The sequence below is a fragment of the Astyanax mexicanus genome, chromosome 24 (assembly GCF_023375975.1).
Source record: "Astyanax mexicanus isolate ESR-SI-001 chromosome 24, AstMex3_surface, whole genome shotgun sequence".
In the NCBI taxonomy this organism is placed as follows: Eukaryota; Metazoa; Chordata; class Actinopteri; order Characiformes; family Acestrorhamphidae; genus Astyanax; species Astyanax mexicanus.
The window spans coordinates 18,025,261-18,037,410 of record NC_064431.1 but is presented as its reverse complement, the minus strand read 5'-3'; the positions used below and the strand labels follow the sequence as shown (position 1 = coordinate 18,037,410).

General features: G+C 44.6%; 2 protein-coding genes across 3 annotated transcripts in view; both read right to left on the bottom strand.

Annotated features, from left to right (window-relative positions):
• The window catches only part of mxra8a (matrix-remodelling associated 8a), a 42,941-nt gene that overhangs the window by 8,367 nt on the left and 22,424 nt on the right, over positions 1 to 12,150 (bottom strand). The window lies entirely within an intron of this gene.
• On the bottom strand, positions 9,941 to 10,518 carry LOC125787547 (uncharacterized). 2 transcript variants are annotated; one of them, XM_049471918.1, is made up of 3 exons: positions 10,321 to 10,518; positions 10,213 to 10,272; positions 9,941 to 10,152 (listed from the first exon to the last, which is right to left on the bottom strand). In XM_049471918.1, the coding sequence occupies exons 1-3, from the start codon at positions 10,381 to 10,383 to the stop codon at positions 9,994 to 9,996; spliced, it is 282 nt and encodes a 93-aa protein (XP_049327875.1). In that variant the 5' UTR covers positions 10,384 to 10,518; the 3' UTR covers positions 9,941 to 9,993. The 2 variants fall into 2 exon arrangements, with proteins under 2 accessions (XP_049327875.1, XP_049327874.1); XM_049471917.1 differs by having other exon boundaries at positions 10,213 to 10,518.

Here is a 12,150-nt window from a genome sequence, read left to right as displayed (position 1 = left end):
CCTGCGGTCATAATAATAAAGGTGATGGAGGATCAAAGGCATCCGTGGTTAACCAAAGGAAAAAGAGAGAAACAGACAGAGGACTTATGATTCTTCAGATAAATATCGGCTACAGTAAAAACACACCGATTTTCTATGTCTAATTTTAAGTATACAGGGGTTGGATAATGAAACTGAAACACTTGTCATTTTTGTTTGGTTGGTTTCATGGCTAAATTGGAGCAGCCTGGTGGCCAATCTTCATTAATTGCATATTGCACCAGTAAGAGCAGAGTGTGAGGGTTCAATTAGCAGGGTAAGAGCATAGTTTTGCTTAAAATATTGCAATGCATACAACATTATGGGTGACATACCAGAGTTCAAAAGAGGACAAATTGTTGGTGCACGTCTTGCTGGCGCATCTGTGACCAAGACAGCAAGTCTTTGTGATGTATCAAGAGCCACGGTATTCAGGGTAATGTCAGCACACCACCAAGAAGGACCAACCACATCCAACAGGATTAACTGTGGACGCTGTAAGAGGAAGCTGTCTAAAAGGGATGTTCGGGTGCTAACCCGGATTGTATCCAAAAACATAAAACCACGGCTGCTCAAATCACGACAGAATTCAATGTGCACGTCGACTCTCCTGTTTCCACCAGAACTGTCCTTGTGGTCTAAAACCTTGCTTATCCTCATCTGATCGAACCGATCCAGTGAGCGCTGAAGGTTGCAAGACGACAATGCCATCAGGATGACATCATGCGCAAACAGCAGCGATGCAATCCTTTGGCCACCAAACTTCAGACTAACCCCCCCCACGCCTTGATATCCTGTCCATGAAAATCACAAACAGGATTGGGGAAAAGGCGCAGCCCTGGCGGAGGACTACACCCAGGGAAAACAGGTCCGACTTACTACCGAGGACCTGTACACAACTCTTGCTTTGGGCATACAGGGTTCAGTTATACTTTAGTTGTACACTGACTACTTTAAATTGTATCAAAGTGTCACATCTTCAGTGTTGTCCCATGAAAAGTTGTGCAAAATGACTCTATCGCAATGATCATCAGTTTAGAAGATGAGCAGTTATTATCTGAAGGAACTTTTCTGATGACTTGCTCCATCACCCGCTCTTGGGAAAGATGCTAACGAGTACATAATATCTGATTAGCACACCAACAAATTCTAGCTCTTCCCTGCAATCTTCTCCACTACCACTTACTCTACTGCCTAACTGGCACAATGTGAAAATGGGCATGGAAACGGATGGAAGGCTACAATTATCAGCAGGGGGTTCTGTGAAGGAGCTTCAGAGTGAATACAGTAAACAGTGCTTACCACGGTTCCACCGTCATTACCCGTCTGTACCTGCCACTTCAGACCCAACCACAGCACAACGGCCCACTGGGAAGATGATACACCACAACCCTGACATCAACACCGCCGGTGCCAACCGCCAGCTGAGAAGAAGGATACTGTACTTTCTCAGCTCTGGGAAATGGCAGAGGCTGTTTAGCAAGCGTTCACAGCTTTCAGAATACTTCTATGACAGATTCTATATGATCTAAAATGTGAAAACCCACAGGAATCTAGTAATCTAGAAATCAAAATACATTTTTAAGTATTTAGGTGACTCTTATCTTGGGTGCTGTTAATTTGTGGTTTCTGAGGCTGGAAACTCACGATGAACTTATCCTGTGCAACAGAGGTTACTCTTGCTCTTCCTTTCCCAAAGCACTCCTGATGAGTGCCAGTTTCATCATAACATTTTGATGGTCTTTGAGACTGCACTTGAGGATACTTTCAACTTTCAACTCTCAACTTTCTTGAATTTTTTCAGATTGACTGATCTTCATTTATTAAAGTAACCTTTTTCTTCACTTAGTTGAGAAGTTCTTGCCATAATATGAATTAGAACATCACTTAAGGAGCGATTGACTGTATACCAATTCTACTTTATAAAAGGCAAAAAAGGGCAATAAATTGAAGTAATTAACTCTTGTTAAGTTCAGCAGAGCTGTTAACTGAAAGCCATTCCAGGTGACTCTACCTCAAAAAGCTGCCTAAAAAAACAGCCAAGATGTGAAAAGCTGTCTCTATCAAAGCAAGAGGTGCTACTTTGAAGAATCTAAAATATAAAACATATTCTGGTTTGTTTGACACTTTTTTCTTCACTAAATAAGTGGTACCACTTTAAAATAAGACTACCTTTATAAAGGGTTTATAAATGGTTTACAATTAGTTTATTAAGGGCTACTAATTAGGTTGTAAATGCCTAAAAAATCATTCATAATCAGTTATAACACATACGTAGAAAGGGCAACAATATAGATGGCTGTTGGTTCACTATTTGGCAAACAACAGGTCATTGTTGCCCTTTCTACGTATGTGTTAAAACTGGCATTTACAACCTAATTAGAAACCATTAATAAACCAATTGTTAACCATTTATAAACCCTTTATAAAGGTAGTCTTATTTTAAAGTGGTACCAATAATTCTATATGTTTTTTTATGAATTTAGTATTAATCTACAATTGAGAACATTTTAAAATAATAATAATAAAAAAAACACTGGATTTAAGGTATGTCCAAATGTTTTACTGGTACTATATATCAATTCTAGCAAGCTTTTCTTAGGTGAAATAAATGTGTGCCTTAAATGATAAAAGACAAATGACTATCTTGTATTAATAGACAATTAATTTTTGAATCTTGATTCTAGCCATCTATCCATTTATCCATCCTACAGATATGAAACATACTTCCCCACGCAGACAGATCCCACTAGAGGACTCTGTTATAGCAGATAATATACTTATGTTGGGCTAAATCTCCTCCGGTACCAGTTCCAGAACCGCACGGCTCCTGCGGGTCAGCCTGACTTCCTGCAGCTGCTCGGCTTACAGTGGATCCTTCATGGAGATCAGAACTCGCTCGGGTTGTTGGACCGGCTCTGTCTCCGGACGGACAGCAGGAAGTGGAGCTGTTACAGAGCAGTAATCCGGAACAGGAGCATCTCAGGAACTGTGGGATTGTCCCGATTTCATGGCCACCGGGGTGGACAAAACCCAGAGTTTGGCTGCTTAGTATAAAAGCCTGGAGGGGGATCTGTATCCTCTGAGCTGCAGCAGAAGCCACAGGTCTCACACTCTCAGAGCATGAACTGAGAATTACTGTACAACTTAACTAGACTACAGTATAGATGCAAGGTCTTAAAAATAGTATTTCTTTATTTTTAAAGGTTCATTTATCGTTTAAAGAGTGTAATTTTCTTTTTTATGCTACTATATCATGGCTGGGGTTATTCTAAGGTTTTATTTTGTTTGTAGGGGGGGTTGTATGTCTGTGTCTATAAGTGTTATACTGTATGTGTAGGAAAATATGTGTAGATAATGGGATTTAGTTGTGGTGGTTCCACCAGTGAAGCATTTTTCACCCTCTTGGTGTTGGTTTGGAGGATGGATAAGGATCTCTACCAAAGTTTGCCCTCTCTCTCTGTTCTTAATAAAGTTGTTAAATAGGACGTGTTACACCTTAGCCAGTGTCTGTCCTGTTCTCTGTTCTCTTGTTTTGTTTTCCTCCCTCTGTTTTGTTTTTGGTCATCTGCAATCCCTCCTGCCTTGTTTGTAACCCCACCCCCTTGATTCCTTCTCCAGGTGTTCCTTATCCTCTTCGTGTATATACAGGGGTTGGACCATGAAACTAAAACACCTGGTTTTAGACCACAATAATTTATTGTCCCGACAGACTGGTCTGGTGGAAACGGGAGAGTTGAGGTGCACATTGAATTCTGCAGTGATTTGAGCAGCCGTGGTTTTAGATTAGCACCCGAACATCCCTTTTAGACAGCGTCCTCTTACAGCGTCCACAGATAATCCTGTTGAATGTGGTTGGTCCTTCTTGGTGGTATGGTCACAGATGTGCCAGCAAGACGTACACCAACAATTACATCACCCCTGACATTACATCAAGCACCATGAGAACCATGGCTGCATACTATCATTTTAAAATCATTTTAAAAGTTCTGTAAAGAACCATACACAATTTACAACGTACAGGGGTTGGTCAATGAAACTGAAACACCTGGTTTTAGACCACAATAATTTATTGTGGTGACGGACAGTTCTGTTGGAAACAGGAGAGTTGAGGTGCACATTGAATTCTGCCGTGATTTGTGCAGCCGTGGTTTTATGTTTTTTGGATGCAATCCGGGTTAGCACCGAACATCCCTTTCAGACAGCTTCCTCTTACAGCCACCACAGTTAATCCTGTTGGATGTGGTTGGTCCTTCTTGGTGGTATGCTGACATTACCCTGGATACCGTGGCTCTTGATGCATCAAAAAGACTTGCTGTCTTGGTCACAGATGCGCCAGCAAGACGTGCACCAACAATTTGTCCTCTTTTGAACTCTGGTATGTCACCCATAATGTTGTGAGCATTGCAATATTTTGAGCAGAACTGTGCTCTTAACCTGCTAATTGAACCCTCACACTGTGCTCTTACTGGTGCAATGTGCAATTAATGAAGATTGGCCACCAGGCTGCTCCAATTTAGCCATGACTAAAATGACAGGTGTTTCAGTTACATTGTCCAACCCCCGGGGCTGATGATGTTTTTTCCCTTTTTAGGATATTTTCTGGTTAGCTCACAGCTCACAAAGTTAACTTCAATGAATTCTTTACGTTCTTACATGAAATTAAGAATTAACGTCATCACATTGTAGCCATTGTATCATTTCAGTATCGGTATTGAGATATTTGGGCAGAAATCGTAATCATAATGCAGTATCTACTGTAGATAATACAGTAACTACAGTATCCTTACTCTAGCCTATCACACTGTGCTTTATTGGAATATAGTGTATATCATTGGTGTCCAATGAAAACAAAAAACAACCAAGTGTGTCCATTTTTGATGATTTTTAGTTACATATTTTAAACACACAAACTATGTCAAAATGTATTAATGACTGGACCAATGGAAGCAATCTAAAATTACCTGAAGTATTACTCTTTTTACATTGACTTTCACTGAAATTAAGAAGGTTTATCTATCCTCCTGTAAAGTTGCTTGGAGTTTTACTGATGTAAAAGTGAAGTAATGTTATAAGTGTCACGTTATAAAAGGAACCGATCACATAACCCCACACGCAGCAACTGGAGCAGATAGTTTCCACACCTGCAGAGAAAATAAACCCCAGATTTCAAGAGAACCAGAAATCAGTACTCTGGACCACTTCCAGGCTCCAATACAGTATTAACACTCGACAGAACAAACTGAACTCATGAAGCAAAGTCTGAGAAACTGCAGGCAGAGCCCTCCTCCCCAGGCTTACACAGACCAGCATATTTTGGGTTGGAGAGAGGGTGGAGGGCAGTGGTGGAGCAGATCTGACCTAAATCCAACACTGCCTCCTCCTCACGGCTCCGGGGGCTGATGAAAAAGACTGGATGCTTTACACATGAAGTAAATCTCCACCGTCCCAAACAACAAGCTGTCCAAACAATCTCCACAAACACAGGGAAACTCTGGGTGAATAACAAAAAGAAAAGGAAGTGTGTATACAGTAGGGGTGTGACAAGACACTAATACCACGAGACGAGACGAGACACGATATTGGGTTCACGATAACGAGACGAGACGAGATTCAAAAATAAAATTTTAAAGAAAACTTTTTTTTTTTTTCCTTTGGACAAAATCATATACCGCAAACTTAACAGACTGGTTTCTCTCACACATTGATTCTATAAGGAATAGAAATAAGAATAAAAAATAAAAATACAACTTTTCTAGGTCTTATATAGTGCAAACAATAAGTGCAAACCACAACCAGTCATATTAAGACTATGGTTTGTGTTTTTTTTCTCCTAAATCTCTTGTAATTTAACTATGCATAACCATAACCAGTCATATTAAGACTATGCTTGAAGTGCAAACAAAGACAGAACATGTTTTTAAATACAGTACAGAGCTAATGGATTATTACAACTGCCTATGAAACAGTCACGTGTAGGATTTACTTACAGTATTTACATATGGTTTGTGTCTTGGTCACTCTGTTACCGTTTATTGTTTTCACTGGAGCCAAAATGCAGCCAGACATACAACTTAAAAGTAGCAGAAGCATCTTCTATATCAGGGGTATTTAATTATATTAAATAATTAAGTGCTATATCCTGTAAGGTTGTTTGAACTGAATGATGTAAAAATATAGAAGAAGAAGAAGAAATGCCTCTCTGGACAGATTTTGTTTACATTTATCCCCTGTCTCTCTGTCGCGCTTGGCGTGACTAGTTTCCGCCCGTTCTCGTTTTTCCACCCGTTCTCGGGCTCCCTATCTCCTTATAAAGGCGTTTTTTCACGGACGCGGTACCGCGACCCTGACAACATGGGTTCGATCCCGCGTGTGTTTATTTATTTATTTATTTATTTCCTTACTGCGTCTGCACAGATCTGATTGACTGAAGAGAGCGTTTGGTGATCTTACCCCACACGTGATTGGTCTGTGAGTTTACTGCGCCGCACAATTAAATCCTTCTCAGTAGTTTATCGGTTTGGGTCCGCATTGGACAACGTTTGGGTCCGGACCGCGGTCCGCCCATTTTCCTCTTCTGCTGAGAGCTGCTCTCACACTCGCTGCTACTGTGTTGCCAGATCCGTCTTAAAAAGTCCACATTAAACTGTTTTTTTTTTTCTCTCGCGAGACAGGTTTAAGCTTGACGAGAAATATCGTCACATTTAATCTCGCGAGATTTCGTGGCACGATATCTCGTCACACCCCTAGTATACAGCAAAAAAAAAAAAGCAGTAAAGACAAACAGTAACTTGCACAATATGGCTTCTTTTACACAGCAGGTAATGGTGGCTTAATCTGAAATTGAAAAGATTTCATATGTGATTCAGGTGCAGCAGTGTGAACACTGAAAACACACTGAAAAAGACATTTTCAATTCTGGAAAAATGGATGACAGCAGTGAGGAAGGGTTTCAGTAATGGGTTAGTGATGTAACAGTCCTCATAAAAATTTGTACTGATGTCTCTGTTCCAGAAATATTAAAGAAAGCCCATTACCCAACAGCAGAACTAGAGCTTAGATCGGACCCAAAAACTTCAGCCTGACCCGGCCCGAACCCGTATACTTTCTGCCCGGACCTGACCCGCCCCGCCCCATTAACTGTCATTATGAGCCTAAGCCTGATTTAAACCAGACATTTTTTTAGTAAGTAGAGCATTAAATCTGAGCTCTATAAAATAATTTTCAGGCTGTTTAAATGAGCTTAATCTGTTCAGAAATATGTTAATTAACATTGCAACTCTGAAGAAGCACAGACCTATTATTTAAGAACAACGTTTATTAAAAACCGATCTCCCCGTCTACTCTAATATAATTAACAATGTTTAAGAATATAAAATACTTTCTGAACAATATATATTTATTTAATTTTAAACATATAGCCTACGTCCAAAACATAAAAAACAACAATGCTGTTGTGCACTGCATAATTATTAAACCGAAACAGACCAAGAACAATAGCATAATTTACAATGACTTTCATCCACTCTAATATAATTAACATTTTTTTAGAATATAAAATAATATTCTAGCTTGTTTTTTTTTTATTTTTTGATTTGTTACTTTGCTATATTGTGATTATCACACCATAGCTTTATACAAAATAAAAACAGCATTAAAAACAGAGCCTGTGTCACGCCTGGCCCTGTTTCCTGTCTGTCCTCGTGCCTGTGTTGTCCCACGTGACCCGTGCCCCTGTGTTCTGCCTGTGATTTTCCATTACCTCATGTCTCATTTGTAGCTCCACCCCTTCCCCAGGTGTTTCCACTCCCAGTGTGTTTCCTGTTATGTTAAAAAGACTTCCTCTGTTACTTGTGCTCTGTCGGTCTTTGCACTGTCCCCCGTTGTCTGTCTCTCTGCGTTTTTCTGTCTCTCTCTGCGTTTTCTTAGCCTCTCCGTGTTTCATTTGTCATTTCCCTAGGTCCTTGTTTAGTGTTTATCTCTGTTTGTTTCTAGTTCCCTAGTTTACTCCCTGTTTAGTTATTCTTATTATCTCTTGTTTGTTTTATTTATGTTCTCTAGTCTCCCTAGTTTATTTTGGTTTGTTTCGCTGTTCTTTGTTTATTTGTTTATTTATATTTATTTAATAAATTCACCTTACCTGTGTTTACGTCCGCCTCCTCGTCTCTCTGCCTGGGTCTAATCCTGACAAAAAGACCGACCAAATGGACATAAACCAGTGGTATGCTGCTCGGAAGGCGGACATGGAGTATCTCCGCCTCCTCGCCGAGCAAATCCGGGGAGATGACCCGCTCCCAGCGCCTTTCCTCGGGTTGGAGCCCGTCAGCCCAGCTGCAGTGGCGCCCACCGAGACCCACGAGGGGAGCCCGTTGACTGGCTCCAGGATGGCGATCCGCCATGCTCCATTCGGGACTCCGGCGTTGGAATCCCCGAGGCCCCAAGGACGCCGCAGGCCTCGGGGTAGACGTTTTAAGGGGTCCCGCCAGCCGGAGGAGGAGCCCGTTTCCGGGGAGGATTTTCTTGGGGGGGCGCTAGGGCTGTGTGCGGTCAGCCTCGATCCTCGCCCCGACGAGGACGGGGGTGGCATGGATGCAGGCTGTGAGGAGTCCTATTCCTGGGACTACTCCGATCTCCTCACACCTGCATCCAGTGAAGAGGAGTTTGAGGACTGCCCTCCTGCACCAGCCCGCCAGCCGCTCCTTCCTCCCGCGGTAGCTGCCGATCCGCGCTCTGTGTCTTTCGCGGTGGCAGCCGAACCGCAGCCCGTGATTCCCGCGGTGGCAGTGGAATCGCGCTCCGAGACCTCCTGCGCGGCGAGCCAGCCGCGGGCAAAGACTTTCCCCGCGCTCCTCACGCCGGACTCTGCACGAGAGAGTAGGAATCCAGTCCGGGTTTTTACTTCACCCGCAGCTTCGGGCTCCAGTGCTGCAGCGGATCTCTTCATGCCACGCCCCGTGAAGCACGCGTCTGAGGCGCTGCACCCCATGATACAAGCGGCGGCCGCGCCGCTCTCCGAGATTTCAGCGGCGGCCGCGCCGCTCTCCGAGATATCAGCGGCGGCCGCGCCGCTCTTCGAGACTTTAGCGGCGGCCACGCCGCTCTCCCAGACTGCAGCGGCGGCAGCGCCGCTCTCCGAGATTTCAGCGGCGGCCGCGCCGCTCTCCGAGATTTCAGCGGCGGCCGCGCCGCTCCCCGAGACTTCAGCGGCGGCCGCGCCGCTCTCCGAGACTTCAGCGGCGGCCGCGCCGCTCTCCGAGACTTCAGCTGCTCCAGCTCAAGCCCCAGCAGTCCCAGCTGCTCCAGCTCAAGCCCCAGCAGTCCCAGCTGCTCCAGCTCAAGCCCCAGCAGTCCCAGCTGCTCCAGCTCAAGCCCCAGCAGTCCCAGCTGCTCCAGCTCAAGCCCCAGCAGTCCCAGCTGCTCCAGCTCAAGCCCCAGCAGTCCCAGCTGCTCCAGCTCAAGCCCCAGCAGTCCCAGCTGCTCCAGCTCAAGCCCCAGCAGTCCCAGCTGCTCCAGCTCAAGCCCCAGCAGTCCCAGCTGCTCCAGCTCAAGCCCCAGCAGTCCCAGCTGCTCCAGCTCCGGCACCAGCAGTCCCAGCTGCTCCAGCTCCGGCACCAGCAGTCCCAGCTGCTCCAGCTCCGGCACCAGCAGTCCCAGCTGCTCCAGCACCAGCAGTCCCAGCTGCTCCAGCACCAGCAGTCCCAGCTGCTCCAGCACCAGCTCAAGCACCTGCAGCTCCCAGAACTATGTTTGTTCCAAGGCCCCGTATTTCCAGGCCTGCTCCAAGGCCTCCTGACTTTGCCCCCAGTTATGTGCCCAGGCTGTCCCCACAGACTTTTGCCAGTCCTGGGCACCCACCTATGTTTTTGGTCCCCCTGTCTCTCCCTGTCCTGGTCCCTGTATCTGTGAGTGTTCCAGTTCCTGTCCCCGGTGGTTTCTCTGTTCCTGTCCCTGTTACTGTGTTTGTTTCCGTCCCCGTCAATGTTCTTGTCCCTGTTCCCATGTCCGGTCCCGTCCAGTCTCTGTCTCATGTCCAGTCTCCGTCACCTGTCCAGTTCCCCGTCCAGTCTCCGTCACCTGTCCAGTTCCCCGTCCAGTCTCCGTCACCTGTCCGGTTCCCCGTCCAGTCTCCGTCACCTGTCCGGTTCCCCGTCCAGTCTCCGTCACCTGTCCAGTTCCCCGTCCGGTCTCCGTCACCTGTCCAGTTCCCCGTCCAGTCTCCGTCACCTGTCCAGTTCCCCGTCCAGTCTCCGTCGCCTGTCCAGTTCCCCGTCCAGTCTCCGTTCCCCGTCCAGTCTCCGTCACCTGTCCAGTTCCCCGTCCAGTGTCCGTTCCCTGTCCAGTCTCTGTCCCCTGTCCTGTCTCCATCTCCTGTCCAGTTCCCTGTCCAGTCTCCCGTTCGGTCTCCTGTTTTCCCCGGCCTCTCCCTGCCGCCAGCCCCCGGGGTTTGTTTTTCCGCGCCTCGGGAGCTGCGCGTTTAGGGGGAGGTTTCTGTCACGCCTGGCCCTGTTTCCTGTCTGTCCTCGTGCCTGTGTTGTCCCACGTGACCCGTGCCCCTGTGTTCTGCCTGTGATTTTCCATTACCTCATGTCTCATTTGTAGCTCCACCCCTTCCCCAGGTGTTTCCACTCCCAGTGTGTTTCCTGTTATGTTAAAAAGACTTCCTCTGTTACTTGTGCTCTGTCGGTCTTTGCACTGTCCCCCGTTGTCTGTCTCTCTGCGTTTTTCTGTCTCTCTCTGCGTTTTCTTAGCCTCTCCGTGTTTCATTTGTCATTTCCCTAGGTCCTTGTTTAGTGTTTATCTCTGTTTGTTTCTAGTTCCCTAGTTTACTCCCTGTTTAGTTATTCTTATTATCTCTTGTTTGTTTTATTTATGTTCTCTAGTCTCCCTAGTTTATTTTGGTTTGTTTCGCTGTTCTTTGTTTATTTGTTTATTTATATTTATTTAATAAATTCACCTTACCTGTGTTTACGTCCGCCTCCTCGTCTCTCTGCCTGGGTCTAATCCTGACAGCCTGACTCGGGTTCAGGCAAAGAATCTAAGCTCTAAGCAGAATTCCTCTGCAGGTGTAAGCTGATGCGATTAAAAGAAATAAAAAGTAAAATAAAAAACGTTAAAAAAAGCTTAAAGGAGAACTCCGGTGTAAAATGGACTTTTGGTGTAGTAAAACATGATAAAAAGGACTTTCCTTTGATGAATAGCACACCTCCGCTCTCCAGAGATCCAGAAATTTTAACAGTTTGTCCAAACACCCTTCAGACTGGGTGACACGGGGCATAATTTGCTCCGATAAATCACTTTTTCCACCGTTATCCAGCTCAAAGTAGCTCCACACCTCCTTGCTAGAATCCGGAGAGACCTGACATTTAAAACGAGGCATTAATAACTAAAATAGTGCACAAGAAGCTCATTAAAAAAAATATATGTGGAGTCTATGTATATATATGTCTATGGTATTTTTTAAGTTCAGTAATGGTGGCGCTCGGAGCTAAAGCTAGTGTTATAGGATGTAAACAAAGGATTTTAATACGCTTCTTTTGCACTTTTTAAGTTATTAATGCCTCGCTTTTAATATCAGGGCTCTCTTCAGATTCTAGCAAGGAGGTGTGGAGCTACTTTGAGCTGGATAATGGTGGAAAAAGTGATTTATCGGGGCAAATTATGATTATTATAAGAAATTATTATTTCTGGATTTCAGAACACTGAAGTGTGCTATTTATCAAAGGAAAGTACTTTTTATCATGTTTTACTACACCAAAAGTCCATTTTACACCAGATTTCCCCTTTAAAAGAAACCAAACACACAAAATAAAGAATTAGGTGTGTCCGAATAGCATGTCCTATGCAATGCTGGAAAAGATGAAACCGAAACTTCATGTGAAGCGCTGCTCTTTGGCACGAGCGTCAGAAGCAATTTGGGCTACTTTTACCTGCTATGTGAGTATAGTAGGTTCATAAAAAAACAGAGATAAAGAACAGACCCATAAACACAAACACTGATCTGAAAGTAGCAGCAAAGTAAGAATAAGAAATTTATTTTTTAGAATTGCCAAACTAAATAAAAAATCAGAATGACCCACATTATCAGGGTTAAACAGCAGCACCAGTCTGTAGTTCTGAAGCAGCAGTCAGTAG

Coding starts and splice junctions, on each gene's coding strand:
- LOC125787547 (XM_049471917.1), bottom strand. CDS start 10,383: ATGGAGACAGGACAGGGGACAGAGACTGGACAGGGAACGGACACTGGA. Junction 10,153..10,212: donor CTGGACGGGGAACTGGACAG/GTGACGGAGACC, acceptor GGAACCGGACAG/GTGACGGAGACTGGACGGGG.